General features: G+C 38.7%; 1 protein-coding gene across 4 annotated transcripts in view; it reads right to left on the bottom strand.

Annotated features, from left to right (window-relative positions):
* vav2 (vav 2 guanine nucleotide exchange factor) overlaps positions 1-16,453 on the bottom strand; it is a 199,123-nt gene that overhangs the window by 119,688 nt on the left and 62,982 nt on the right. For all 4 annotated transcript variants that reach the window (XM_084386492.1, XM_084386491.1, XM_084386494.1 and 1 more), the window contains exon 2: positions 11,504-11,620. In XM_084386492.1, coding sequence (XP_084242618.1) covers positions 11,504-11,620 — 117 coding nt within the window. The remainder of the gene's footprint in view (positions 1-11,503; positions 11,621-16,453) is intronic.

Here is a 16,453-nt window from a genome sequence, read left to right on the forward strand (position 1 = left end):
GTTCTTTGTTGTATTCATCTGCTAAGGCATGTGTAACATTTTTCTGTCAACTCTGCATAATCCTTCGCAATCGATATCGTTAGTTAGCCCAGAGAAGCGAGGAAACGGAAGTGCCGCGCAAAAACCGGAAACTGGACCCATATTTACTTCCGCGTTCGAAAATAAGGTGAATAATTTACTGAAATATTAAATCACTCAGTGAAAGACTTGTTAGTTGTTGTTTGAATCAGTCTGAGTTTGAGTCTTTTTGAATAATTAATTTAAAGGCTCAGAGGGTTCATCTGTTCATGAATCAGAACAGAAAAAAGTTTTTTATTTCACAAAAAAATGAATGGAAAAATCTGTATATTTTGACCCAGCCTGATATTGAAATGTTAACTTGGCAAACAAATTAGAAAATTTCAGTATTTGCTTATTCAAGCAGAAGAGGGCTGGAAAGACATCAGCTGCCCAGAGGCATTGTCAAGATGGCCATTTAGTGAACTAATTTTTGGGGTAATGTTTCGGTTTCATTTAGACAAAACCTTACAAAAATAATAATTTAATTATTACCAGATTCAGCTAAGACTCAAATAATAAGATTCAAATAATTTAAAAGCAAACAGTCTGGGCTGACCATCTGGACGGGGTGTTGGCGTCTGTATGCTTGACTAGGAATGGTATCACAAATTAGTGACTGGTCTAAAGAGTCCTGTTAAGGGTTATTACATCCACAAAAGACCCTCATGACGTCGTGAAAAGAAACTCTGCAGTGCCGCTGGCTACACCAGCATTCTGACCGACAACAAGGCCCTCAAGCGGCACAATGGCCACCCGCCACTTTCCAATGGTCTTTGATGTTGCTCACACACTGTAAAAAGAGGCAGTCCGTTCATTCACATGCTGAGGTAATTGAGAGTTCAGAGACAAACCGTCAGGCCCTCACTACTCAATACATTGGCATCAATGCACACAGACCTCCTTGGCCAAGACCACTCTCTTTGATGAAAGAGTAGGGAATCATAACATGTCCAAATCTAAAGCTGTGAAAGTAATCTTTTTGTGTGGTTGTATCTGTGTTACAGTCTATATTTCCGTCTCTGGTACCACTGCTCTCTCTGCCTCCCTGTAATCTTCAACCAAAGAACAAAAAGAAATGAAAAAACAGTGTGACAAGAAAACAGCAGTAATCAAAAGTTAGCTGCTAACAACCAATTATTCTAGATCTTTTTCAGTTGAAAATGGACAGAAAGAAATGAACAGAATGGAAAATCTACCATTCTGCCTTGCCACTCACAAAGTGAAGGTCTGCAGTCCAACACCTAGCTTCCTGTCAAAGCATAGGCCATGGATTCTGACAATAGCATAGATACCTTTTTGGATATTTTGCAGACATCAGATACCTTTCTGTGTTGATCTACGACAATGTGGAGGGATCTCATAAATAAATATATAAAATAAAAAATATTGTACATTATAATGTTGTACTTCATAAATTCTCTCAATTAAATGTAGAATATTGGTCATTTATTGGAAATAATATCAGCCATAACATAAAAATAATTATCAGCTTATCTTATCTGTCAGAATTATAATATCTGTCCATCTATATTCAAAATTCAAAGCTTAACAGATCATTAAAAAACAAACTAACAGCAACGACAACAAAAATCAAACAACACTAGATTCCTCTGAGCTTGTGAAGCAATGCTGTTGACCTACAGGACTTGAGTATGCAGTTGAGAGAGTTAGTGAAGAGCGCTGTGGGACACAGATGCTTACACGGTTCTTTGTGCCAGCTTTCACAAACACAGCATAGCAGTCAGTGGTTATTATTGCTACCTTGCAGGGGCAAACCTACGGGTGAGAAATGAACAGTAATGGAGGAGGGTGGGACATAGTTTAGCACCCACAGCATGAGGTCTCGCACCACCTGGCATGGCATCTTCAAGATTCAATAAGTCAAAAAGAAAGAGAAGACATTTATCATCCATATCAAATTACCCAGTGCTATGAAGAGAAAAGCTTGAGAGAAACCTCAAAAATTCCCCCGAACAGAGCACAATAGTAACCTATCTGATGTAGCACTATGAATTATACAATCAAATCAAAAATAATGCTGCAATATAAAACTACTATAAAATATCATACTGTATATAGTTTAAAGGGATAGTTCACCCAAAAATGAAAATTCTGTCATCATTTACTCACCCTCAAGTTGTTCCAAACCTGTATGAATTTCTTTCTTCTGGTGAACACAAAAGAAGATATTCTGATGAATGTCAGGAAACCAAGCAGTTGATGGACCCCATTGACTTCCATAGTATTTTTTTTTCCTACTATGGAAGACAATGGGGACCAGAAACTGTTTAGTTACCAATTTTATTCAAAATATCTTCTTTTGTGTTTAACTGAGGAAAGAAATTCATACAGGTTTGGAACAACTTGAGGGTGAGTAAATGATGACAGAATTTTCATTTTTGGGTGAACTATCCCTTTAAGTATATTGCAAATATGTATACATGTTCATATACAAGCCAATAAAGTGCAACAGTCAGATTGCAGAAGTAAAAATCACATTCATTTTCTCCATCCATAGAGGAATTGATTTTTATGTGCCTGCAGTCAATCGGCAAACACAGGCGATCTACACTACAATCCAGAAGGAGGCGTGATCGGTAATGCAATGCTGTTTGCTAACCACCACAAAAGAGAAAAAAAAAAAAGAGCAGAAGAGGAGACTATCTATGCATCAACCCAAGGAATGGCGAGTAGTGCGCACGCGCTGAATGCATCTTTCTGCACTTACGGACAATGTAGTATACTTTGAAAGGCTCGCGCACTCAACAGTGAGCGAAACAGAGCAGAACGTGGAAAATTAAGTAGGCTATACCCAGGCCTTAACACTACTGATAATGTGGACAAACTGACCTATTTGAAGAATTCTTTTTAAACAGAATAAATCTTGGATAGCTTTTAAGGGGTGCATAGTGACCTTACAGACCTTACGGTTAATCACAAAATGCGATACATTGGTCCAAAGGCACAGTTTTCATATAATTTTTTATTTATTTATCTTGTATTTTCACATTGCGAGATGTTTTTTTAGTTCTGTATTGCCTTTTATTTAGCATCAGCCCTAGGCCAAAATAACTGAAACAATCCTTGTTGTTATTTATTTTGTAGTATTTTCATGAAAAGAGCCTTCAATTTATTGAGTCTTTTGTTTGACATCAGCCACAGCCATAAAAATATGGCCTATGGGACACTATGTTTACAGTTTAAATTCAATGCACGATACAGCACAATATGAAAGGGTTTTTATTTTTTATAATGAAGTTATCAGTTGGCAAATATTACCTGGCTGTACGTGGGCTGCTATTTGCACTACTGTCTGTTCAAAATGAATGGAAAAGAAACCTAGCATTGTGGATTTGTTGCTTTTTCCTGTTGTCTTTTGGTTTAATTTTTAAATATGTTTTGCTTCAATGTTTATAATGATGTGATTCAGATCATAGCTGGTTGGCTTGGTACATGGCTTTTAACTCTTTAAGAGTGTGTTGTTGTTTTTTTAATCCCTATGGGAAAAAAGAATGAGAAAAACACTTTCGGAACTACAGCCGTTAAAAAAGTGGATGGGCACTGTTGCACTATACTTGTTGTTTGAAAGTGTAGGACTTCAGGAAGTCACAATGCTTTATGGGATTGGGTGGTCGCTGTTGAACTCTTATGCTGTGATAAAGTAAAAAGAAACGTTGATAACTAAAAAAAAAAAGACATGGAGAAATTCATGGTAAACCCCACACCGACAATGTCAGATTACGAGGCACTATGACTCCTGCAAAAAGGAGCCCAGGCTTCTGTCTTCTTCCTATATTAAACATGCAAAGGAGTAATAGATGTACATGTAATGCATTAGTTCCAATTTACATATCACAAGTCTTTGATAGGGAATATGAGAGCACATTAGATCCACTTGTGGTCGACTTTTATGGCTTTTAGTAGCCTGAAACCCAGAGTGGCACAGCAGGCTTTATGCAGCAGAGTTCCTGATTAGTTCGACTGCAAGAGGGAAAGAGAGAAAGTGAGAAGCAGACAGTGCCTTTTAATGGGCACCAGAGGATGTACACCCACTGACATTTACAAAAGTTGATTATTTTAACTTCTAGGGTTGCTATGCTAGTGTTTCACCAAAGAGAACGTTAAAAGCAAACTCCTAAATGGTCGGATTCATCGCTATGTATTTGTTATTTTGCCTGCAAATCTGGACTAGGCTTTGCGTATACGTTTGGTTGGATTAACAGAATTAGATGATGCACCATGTGATCAGACACTTTTCATGACCTTGAAACTGCACAGCCTATCACAGCTCATGATGAATCTTTTGTTGATTTAGTACCAACATCGGATAAGTCTAAAGTGCATTTTCTCCTGACCTCTGAGACTTTAATACATAGCATCCCGAGCTCTGAAATCCCTCTGTGGTGGGGTCATTGCCAGGCTATTCGCTGCACAAGACATTTTGAAAGATTAACATGGATCGTAGTGTTCCTGTTTACACCTTCGTTGGGCTTTAGGGCAGAGAGGTCAGCTTGAGCACAACTTATTACCCACATATACCTAGGCTTTAGAATCTCATACTTTGGAATTTATGGAGAAGGACAAATACGCTACATGCACTTTCAAGGTTTATCTATTCATGCTCATGAACTCAAAAAATTGTACCTGTCTGTCAGAGGAATTCCTTTAGGTTTGCAGCAAACTAAAGGGCGAGAGAAACGGAGCAGGACAGAATGAGAAAGAAAAATAATGAGAGTGCTCTGCAAGCTGCTCACGGCTGGAGCTGAATGTGGAAGTACTTCCTGGAGGGAAGCTGCTCTTCCTGGATGACTCCTCTTTACTGCCATGGCACACCGGAGACACCCAAAGTGCTTTACGTAGACCAGCCAGCACATTAAAAACTCCCTCACTTTCCCTTTTCTCTCACTCTTTGCACCACATCTGACTACGTTTTGGACTCCGCGGCGAGACAATGTGCAGAGAATGTTGAAACAGAAACCCGGCAGAGGCCATTGTGCGGTTCTGCCACAGAGTTACACTCTCAAAGGGAAGACAAAAGAGCTGCAATTATTTCCACAATGTAGATTTTATTGTGCAGGGCGCTTTCAGTCTCTGCATGTAATGCGTTCAGCAGTTCATCACTTTCCTTCCTGCAGAATTAAACGCTGCTGCCTGTCATCACCTCCTGTCAGAGAACAAGATCACCAGAATAACGAAGAGCTGATTCTGGAAAAACAGTCTCGGCAGATTTATGAAATATTGCTCCCATTTTGCTTTTGTGCTGGAAACACAGCGGAGCTTATTACATGTGTGTAGCTCAGGTGCTGACTAAAATTGGATGTTGTACTTATTGTTGACATAATAGCTGACAGTAGAAAACAGATGTAGTCGGGGTAGTCCTGCCTTTACTGGAGAGAAAAAGGCATTGCAAGTTTGCAAGTGTGACTTGCAACAGTTCCTGATTGTGTTCCTCTCTCTTCACAAATCCTCAATTAACAAATATAGCACATGACAAATAAAAAGCAATTATAATCAAACATATATCATTTAAAAATATATATATAAATTAAGAATTAAAGGTAAAATATAATACAAACAATATATATAATGTTTCAAAACTTTTGACAGGTACTATATACGAATAAATATATTTTGATCGCTACCATATACATCAGGCGTTTATATCCAAACAATTAACCCAGTACTTTGTAAAAATGTGAATTATTGTAAGACAGAAATAATGATACTGTGTGGCTGAAAATACTATTTGTGAAGCGGTTTCATACCTAAAGTGTTGTACTCATGTAAAGTTGTACTCATGTTGTAAAGTATTCATACATGATAACTGCTCTCTCTGGATTAGAAGCAGAGGCAACACAGATTTTAATGTTTCGCTGTGATCATACTTGTCAAAGATTTAATAGACACAGGCGAACTATTGTCATTTAATTTAAGAATAAGACCGTGTGGATGTTTGAATCGAGATCGCAATCTTTTAACGATTAATCGTGCAGGTCTACCGTTAATGGTATATCCTGAGATACATCTTTGGTAAACTTTAGCTGAACTCATCATGGGAATGTGAATTGTTACGAGAGAGAACAAAAGAATACCACAGTCGATTAGTATGGCTGTCAGTAGACGAATGACGGCTGACAACCACCTGTTTCAGCAGGTACCACAACGAGGTAAGAGCTAATGAGGCATTTTGAGGGAGAGAGTGGCAAGGGTCCAAAGTGAAGCAGGTACTTCCCTTCAATTATTCATAGCAGGAGAATTATCATCAAGAGTGAGGCGTTTTGAATGAATAATTGATTGTGTTGGCAGCTTTATGTTAAAACATGCAGCCTTGCTCCTGATGGACAGGAGTCGCTGGGGAAAGGCATGTGACAGGGATACAGAGGCACATGTCACTTGTGTGAGGAGGAGAGCTCCTTGCATTCACTTTAATGATCTAAGTTGGGTGGAATGGCTTCCCACAACAGTGGCAAACAGCCTATAAAATGTATTGTCTCAACATAATTTAATTCACAACAGGATGCCTTTGGAGATGGAAGAGAAACTTTCAGAACCAGATTGATTTCCGAAAAAGCAATTTGCTACTGAAAGTACTTAGGGCTAATCCCAAACTAAGCTGAAGCGGTTTGTCTAAAGAGAAAATGTTCACTGTTTAAACATATCAAATGGATGCAAAGGAATCATGTTCTTAGCTAGCAACATAAACAACCTCCCTATACTTTTCTAAACATTTAACATCAGAAGACATGCACTTTAGCAGATGTTTCTTTTTTTCAATATGTATCAAACTTCTTTAGGTCAAGGGGGCACTGACCTCACCACTGATGAAAAATAAAAACAGGCCAGCCAAACAAAACCTCAGCCAACTCTCAAATGTGTCAGTGCAGCGGCTGCAGCCTCAACTTGGCTCCATGGCAAACTGCAATTCAAACCGCCGCAATAACCTTTACAGAGAGTCTATTCTTTAATGTCACCATTGTTCCTTAGCAACTTTGCTTTGTAACGCCCTATTTGAGCAGCGCTCTGCTGCAGTACAGAGTGCCTGGCAACCAGCTATTTTTGAGACAAGATATAGAGAGGAGAGGAGAGGAGAGGAGAGGAGAGGAGAGGAGAGGAGAGGAGAGGAGAGGAGAGGAGAGGAGAGGAGAGGAGAGGAGAGGAGAGGAGAGGAGAGGAGAGGAGAGGAGAGAAAAATTATCCACATGGTGAGAGCAAGTACAATAGGTCTCTGAATTGTAATTGTGCATTCAAAAGAAAAGTATTTGTTTGGTAGATTGTTTAAGCACAATACTGAGAAACAAAAGAGGAAACCTGCAGTAAGAATTGACAGAAAAAGGGAGGGGTAGTCAACAAATAACTCAAAATACATTTTCTGCACAAAAAGGGAAAGTGTAACTTTACATGCTGATATTTTATGTAATAAATCATTCTAATCTTTTTGCAGGTCAAATAAATAGCTCTGTGCTTTTTTATATTGTACAAAAATGACAAAATTATTACATACACATATTTTTTTTAAATTAATATGATGGTATTCTGTATTTATATATGATATGATATGATGATAAATTCTAGAAATGTTAACAAAAATCTGATTTTTCTTTACAGGCCACAAAAAATTACTTGAAATATATAAAAAAAAAAAAAAAAAAAGGCTCGCCCTTTGTTCTTATTTAATCTTATGGAAAAAATATTTACCTCCCAGAGGTCTCCAAAGGGCCCCAGTGGTGTCAATCAAGAAGCTATTTTACTGATCCTGCCCCCAGATGAACTGACTGTTAATTTAAAGCACGCCCACATGAGCCCACTGAGAGATCTTTGAATAAAGACGAGGTATAATTATTACGACACTAAACAAAAGAAAGCAGGTCAATAAGATTTTGTAGAACAGCCATGTCAGAACTGGCCTGCGGTGGGTCAAATGAGTGAGATCTAGCGCCAAATAATCAAAATCGTCTTCAACCTGTCTGATTCACACATTACAAAATCACAAAGCAATTAATAGGCTGTGAACAGGTGGAGTGTCATCACGCTAATTGTCACAAAGATGTGAACCAAAATGATTGTGGTGTTCATTTAAATGATAACAACTGCATATTCAGATCCAATTAGGGAGGGAAAGACAGAAGCAGTTCGGTTTTAATGCCATATTAAAAGCAAAGCCCAGAGAGCATCGCGTTTATGAGTAATGATGAATATGGAACGTTAAGGAGAATCTGGGTCCATCTGTGATTGTCGTACGGATGCGTCCCATGGGCTGATGGGATAAAGGAGGGCATGAAACATCAGAGTGCTGACAGGAGCGCTGTGGCGAGTTTAGTAAGAGATGTGGGGGTGAACCATCTGTTTAAAGGGCCTAAAAGCAGTGAGATGGAGAAATGGAAGAGAGGCAATTACCTAAAGCATCAGGAGGGACAGGTGTCTCCTTAGCTGCTCCACCCAGGTAAATTTAACGACGTGCTGATGAATAGAGAGCATGCAGATACGAAATATTCACACTAAACAGACAGATTTGTGCTCCCTTCATAAACAAATCAGGAAACGAGTAATTCAATGCACTGTTAGGATTAGGAGGGATCAAGCATTAGAATGACAACACTGAAAACAGACAACACCACATATCGTCATTAGTGGTTGGCCGGTATATCAGCTGAAGTCTGGCATTTTTTAATTATCGGCAACAGCCGATACATTTTTTTACTTGACCGATGTGTCGGAAGCGGGACTTTTATTTTGATGGTGCTGAGAACGACTGAGCACACAGCGCTTGAATATCTTTGTTTATTAATATTTGAATATCTAATAAACATTTCATTTCTAAAACCTTGCAGACTTTGTCGAATCCAACTGTGAGATCTTCTGAAGTGTGCATTTGTAGCTTGCAAAAACACGTGTGTATTCTGTGCATCATGGTCGGTCTGTGCAAATTAAATGGGGACAGGAGCAGATTTAAGTTTCACTGGAGATGCACAATCAACAAACTTTAAACCCTTGATTTCAAACTTTATCCAGCTGGCCACTGTCATATTAATGCCATTTTTACTATGTGCTGTATGTAAAATTAGTGCTTCCTTGTCTTTATTGGAAAAAAATAATTTGATGCCCTGTTGGTTACAGTGTTTACTTCCTTTTTTTTTTTCTTTTTTTTTACAGTTTCTTTATTTGTGAACATACTGTAATTGCATTCCAAAATTAAGAAGTTGACATCTAAAGTATAAGGAGCTGTTCACATATTGCGTCTTTTGCACGCTTATAATAGAGCAGGTCATATGACAAGAACCAACCAATCAGCTTTACCCTCTCCATAACAACATTGAAAGCTCAGTCAACATGAAGGATGGGGTGCACCCAAACACTATGTTTGTTTTTGTTTTTCTCTGTAAATAAATCTTGTATCAGTGCTACAGTAAGCATTTAAGTTTTCGGTGGTGGAAATCCATTACTGAAACTTCCTCGCCGTCGTTCATGGTTGCATAGCAGCAACGATAGACGCCACGGGAGCGCAAGCGCTTTGGAAAGAAGGAGACAGTGGCGCAGCCGCACCTTTCACTCGTTTTTAGACGCGATATGTGAACGAAGTCTGTTTATTTTACAGATTTTTTTTTTTATTCATTTTCAAATTATTTATTTCTAATTTAAGACATCAGCAAATCAAAAAAATTTAATCTATATCGGTCGACAACAAATCGCCATCCCTAAAAAGGCGTCAACCATCCCACCAACTCCAAGGACACAAAGGACTCTCCACTCCAATTAAAGACACCCTGAGCTTGACAGGCCAGGGAGATATATCACTGCCCGAGGTGAAAGTTCAACAATGTATGTGTTACTGAAAGATTAAAAATGCTTTCTATCCTTCAGCTCTAAAGCTCGAGAAGCTTTCGTTTCTCTTCATTTAAAAGGAGGTGGACGATTTGCATGTATGGCGCAATGACATCAAGCTGCCTACTTCAATATATTATAATGCGCTGCTTGCCCTTAATGGAGAATCAATGATGGGACAAGCCCGTCACCGTCGAGTCGAAGCAAACGCAATTCACACATTGACATGTGGAGGGTGTATGTGATTGATTCCGACTGGTCGAGGGTTTTAATATTGTTTTCCGTGCACTCATTGACTCTCACTCACCGTCTTCCACATTATCCATTAAAGCTCACAGTCTGGCAAAGGCTTAATCTCGCTGTCTAGGCCCCTCCCTTTGAGACTTCAAACCGCTCTCTCCGTCTTGCCGCTCCTTTCTTTTCTGACTGCACACACTGGAAATGTCCAGACACGCTTGCTGAGCGGTAGTTAACCGGAACAAAATGTTTCAATGGTTGAACAAGTGCTTTGCACCTGTAAATACTCCATGAAGTCCAAACAATTCATGCAACTCAAATGATCAATATTAAGAGGCTTGTCTTCTCTTTACTTCTAGTAATTAGCACATTTTCCCACTAATATTCTATACTAATATTTCACTATTAAAACCATACTTATAATGAAGAAGAACCCATCTCCAATATAAACGGTAGACATCAAGCTGACTTAGCATGAAGAAACAGAATTAACAATGAGATTCTATCATGGAGGTTAGTGAATTGACTAAACTGCCATAGTGATATAAGGATCAGGGTTCAGTTGTTCTTAAGGACATCACATTTTCTCCAATACTTGGATGACCGTCAGAGCAAAGTCAGCATAAGGGCACTTATGCACGAGAGAAAGCTCTGACAGAGCTATCGACAGTAAGAAATCCGTAAGATGCCTTTTAAGGATGTGGAAATAGCTGGGACACTATGAAATCGAGCAGGAATACAGCAAAAACCATAATGGGGGATGCCTGCCTGCAATTTTCATTGATTCACATATGCCTACTTCAAAGGTTTTTTTTTAAACTGAGGTCCAGGGATTCCCAACAGGCTAAATAGCTGGGCTAGATGGTACTGTGAATAGTTACGAGATCCTTCCAACACAACTTACCACTAAATCAATAAAATCATCAGTCACATCAAACAAGTACTGTTGAAATCCTTGGAAAAATGCATACACACACACACACACACACACACACACACACACACACACACACACACACACACACACACACACTAACACCATATGGATAGCACCACAGATATGCACTGGCACACACAGGCACACTTGTGACCCCGAGGTGTGTGATCAAATGTGCATGTGAATATTCAAATGCACAGTGGAGGAGATAAGACTAGGGGGAAGAAATACACACAGGGCCGATTAAGCATTGCACACACTTTTATGTTATCCCCGGCATTAATGGATTGTGTGTGAGAGAGTTGTAAGAAGTGGAACAAAGCCCCACTTTTGGGTTAATCTCTCATAAAAGTGCACACATTAATGTCATTCAGCTGCGGAGACGTGATGGTGTAAAATGATTAATAGTCCCAGACAGCCTGCATGCTCAGCAAAACCACTGCTTCTCACCTTCCCAAAGTCCCTCACGTCAAACAGATCGAAGGGATCAAACAGCTCGCTGTTCCTCAGGCCGAACTTATCATGGCACACTTTCAGGAATGTCCGGATGTTCTTCAGACACAGAAACTGGAAAAGAGGGAGACAAATAAAGAACGTCAGATTGTTTTATTAAGATTAAGATTTCAACCTGACTGTAAAAAAAGGAATAAACACAAATGGAAATGTATTTATGCAAACTGCAAACCAATGGAAATATTTCCATATTTAACAGCATTAAAACACTGTCACTTCACAGGCATGGAGAACTGTGACACCATCTCATTTCTGCAGCGTGTGGAGCATATTTAATTTCCTGGAGCCTATTGACAGTCAGCTCATTTCCTTCTTCCTGTACCAGTGATTAAGCAAACAGTTATCGCACACTGTGATTTGGATCCCCAGACCCAGGCTTGGTTCAGATAAGCCAACGAGTCTCTGACGGATTGCCACTGGCATGATCACTGTTCACTTACCAGCCTACGAACCTACCATTCCTTCTGTCCTTAGGGTCTCTAAAGCAGACTGGATCCTTCTCTCATTGCACAATCATTACCATTAGTAACACTGATGCTAGTATGACACAGTGCTGGCTTCTGCTCCTTATTTGTTTCAGAGAATTCATGCATAAACGTTCCTTGTAATGAGAATTTGTCTAATATAATTGACTTGAGCAGAGTGAAACCAATACAACCACACAAACAGGGACAAAACAATAACAACTTTGTCATTGTTTATTTCTACCCACCAAATGTCAATGAATCATGTATCATGTTTAATTCATGCAGATATAATTCAATTATGTGCATGGGTTCGCATTTCTATGGAGACAGCGGTGGAAATAAACTCCACAAATACTGGTAGCTGTGTTTGCAACACACTTAAGGCGAATAGTGCGTTGTGTTCCATACTAGTAATGATTCAGGAGATGAAGGGGGCTGTAAACCAGAGATATTACAAGCTATTATTCAGCAGGAATCACAACCCCTATTGTGAACGCACCACTAGCAGCACTGTTTCTTGTGTAATGTGGTACAATGGAGGCCTATTTGTCACATTAAAGCCAGCACAATGGAGATAACCATCCTTAGAACACAAGCCAGATGAAACTCTTGCAGTCATGATGCCACTTTTAAAACAAGCCCTTAATGAGAGCTTTAAGTCAATAAGTATCCATTCTCATTTCATTTAATTCTAATTTAACACAATCTTGCAGTTAACAGTTAATGAGCGTTAGTTGTTGGTAGGGATGGGCGATATGACCAAAATCTTATATCACCATACGAGTAATATTATTTCAAGATATAGATATAGCCTAGATATATAGATATATCAGGATATAGTTATTTTTGCTTTAAAAAAGGTTTTAATGATATAAAAAAAATGTTGATACCATTGAAATTTAATTCTTGTCACTATTTTCAATATCACAAAAAAACTCATAGGCCTACTAGCCAAAGTGAAAAAACCTCAAGCTTACTGAAGACAAGTAAACAGTGATAAAGAAATAACAAATAAACTAATTATAAGCATATAGAAAAACAAACTACAATTGAAAAAAGACACAAATGAAATAGGCCTACCTGAAAAACTTCAAGCACTAGATAGAAATAAGTAATACTAATACTACATCAATTGTATAAAGTAATCAAATGTATTAAAAAACACTGCATTGTCTTCACTGTGTAAATTAAATAGTCTTATTAAAGTTACAAAAGTGATTCAGTCAAAAGATTTTCTCTTTTTTGTTGTTTGGTTAACATTAATAACAACAGCAGGTAAATTTGGATGCTGTCACTTTAAGGCCGACTTCATTGATCCAATATACTTGTGCGTTTTCTGTTTACATTCACTTAAAGGGGTCATATAATGGTACATGCACTTTTACAAGTTGGTTGTACTGAAATGTGTGTTGGCAGTGCCTGTACACAACCATCATAAAATGATAAAAATCCATCCAGTGTTTTTTTTTAATCTTCTTATACGTTTTCCCGTCTCAAATCAAGCCGTTCAACCTTGTGACGTCACACGGTCGGACGCCCTTCCCACGATTGTTGATTGACAGCAGCGTTTCAACACAGACCCGCCCTCGCTCGTGAGCGAGCTGTCATCATAGTCCGCATTGTTGATACGCTGGAGCAGAATGGCGTCTAAGCGATTGTGGTGTTCTGTTCTTGGGTGTAATAGGAACACAGCAGTCATTTTGATGTTCCTAAATCCAAACCGCTGAAGACACAGTGGCTGAGTTTTATTTTCGAAGGGAATATTCACCACGATCAACGTCAATGCTTTCATGTTTGCGCGAATTATTTCACCAGACTGCTTTATAAACGAGAACATTGAAAAAGGTATTAGCTCCTGTTTGAGTATGTTTTGTTTATGTGCCTAATGACTGTCATAGTCTCACAGACTGGTTAAACAGATCAGTAAAATTTAAGTGCTTCAGTCCTGACAGTTGTACCCAACACTGCATAGAAAACGTTACGCATCACGGACAAGCCTACATTTACCAAAAAAAAGTTTTTCATGACCATTAGCTGTAACATCAATCTGTCAATGAACTAACGTATACATCAGTAAACACACAGCGTTCGTATCTCACTACTCTACCCTGCTACACAAAGATAGATCAAAGTGACATTACGTTAACCAACCATTCAGAAACGTCCTGTTTTCCGACTCCGGTTCAAATTGATACGGTTGCACAGTGTCCTCAGAGACTCCCGCTGCCATTCTTCAAAATATACCCTCAACTGTTGTCAAGGCAACAATCCACGTGTGTTGTTGTGTCAAAACGCCCACAGAACAGAGGGGCGGGGTGAGCAAAGCTCATTATCATTTAAAGACACATGCACTTAAACGGCGTGCTGAAAACAGAGCTGTTTTTGACCAGGTAAAATGAGTGTTTTCATACAATACTAATGAGAATTTTTAATTAAAGTATATTACAAACTTTTAATTTAGACCCTAAATAATCATATTAGCTTGTACAAAAATGGCATTATATGACCCCTTTAAGACAAATGACTATGTTGACTTGCAAAGGCATGGTCACTTTGACACATAAGTAGCCTATGTGTATTTAACCCCAATTAGTTCTGCAAAAAGCACTCAGTTCAGTTCTCGGCTTCATGTGTGCGCGTCTCTCAGAAAGCATGTGCATATAGTGAAATTAGTATCGGTATACCTAAACGGTTTAAAATCGCTTATTTTTAAACCGCAATACTTAAAAACGTATGCAGATGATAAGCGTTCGTGACTGCGTAGCACAGCAACGTCATGTGAGCGTAACCGTGATAGAGACGATAGATCTCTACCGGTTGACAAGTTTCTACCTGTTAATCGTGTCTACCGGTATATCGCCCACCCCTAGTTGTCTGTCAGGAATTAATATGAAATGAACATCCCTAAATTATGTGTAGGAATATGCGTTTTATTTTGCAGTTCAATTAACTAAAATGTCATTTTTGTGGATTAAAATTAGATACAATTTTAGTCCAAAAATGAATGAATATGAGACGACAAAATGTTTACTAAATTCAATTAATATTTCCATCATAACAAAAACCATGACTTAAAAAATAAAAATAAATCACCCGGCCTTGGCAAGCACCACTAAAATATCATATCCCCCAAAAAAGTGGGCAATTTATAGTTCTCAATTTGTATTCTCAGATTATACTGAATATGTCCCCTGGAAGGACTCGATACTAGACATTCTGGTAGGCAGTAACCTGCTTTTGGGGCAGATAGTGTTCTCTTAAAATAGATGCTTCAGTAACTTCTCTCTCTCTCCACCGTTTTTGAGACCAGAAGTTCAGTTTGTTCTGAACCCACTAAGCATTAAAAACACACTCTGGCCTTTAAAGTACTATAGTATGCATTTTTCCCACCCTGTTTAGCTACATTCAGCTCAAATGAATAGGTCACTCTTTCTTCATGCTAATCACACCTCCCTTTAGTCTCCTGACTGCTTACTGCCCAAAGGTATATATCGCTTTTGGCTGTGTGGTGTCATAGCGGGGGTTTGAGCAAATCTGTTGCTCAGAGTGCGCGCCTCAACCCCAGGCTATGTTTATGTGGCTGTTGCTCTCTTTGCATTAAGATTCTAGTGATGACTACATGGAAAGATCAGAGCACCACCTGTCTCATTCAGCACAAGCACTCAAAAATGTGCCTTTTTCAATGAAAACCAAATAAGAGAAGGAAAGACCGCTATGAAGAGTGGCAGACATGAATAAACACCTAGGGGAAGAAACCAGGTTACAAAGAGCTGTCATTCCTGAACACTCATCCCTCAGGAACGGATACACACACAGGGAATAATGAATTATCCTTTCCGCCAGAGGTGCACCGCCCTCCTAGGATATGTCTTAGCGAAACAGCGAAAGCATCCACTAATAAACTAGATCAACAAAAAAATAAACCCTCAATGAAAAAGAGGGAAAGGATGAGAAGAAAATTTATCAAAATAGATAAAAGAAAAACCAAGAGAAATGAAGTCTTGGGGGAAGATTGTTACGGAGCCCGGGAAGTCACCTGTAGGAGAAAATAAAACAAGACCTGTAAATCCGGCGCCACAGTTTTGCAATTTGTCTCCTCAGTTTAAAAACCATACTCACAGATTCTTAAATTGTTCCCTCAGATTAACAAATCGCTCCCACAAATTAATAATCTGTACCCATGGATTTCTAATCCGTTCGCTCAGATTTGTAAACCGGACCTTCAATCCGTTTTTCAATCCGTACCCAGAAATTCATAATCCGTGCCCACATTTTTTTAAAACTACCAACACCTAAATTCTAGGCTACAATTTGGGGACAGGGTGAAATAGACAACGATTTATTAAGAATTATGTGCGTCATAATCTTGTCCATCTATTTATTTGTGATATTCTAATACTCTAAATTTTTATAGACAGGG

The sequence above is a fragment of the Rutilus rutilus genome (assembly GCF_951802725.1).
Source record: "Rutilus rutilus genome assembly, chromosome: 18".
NCBI lineage: Eukaryota > Metazoa > Chordata > Actinopteri > Cypriniformes > Leuciscidae > Rutilus > Rutilus rutilus.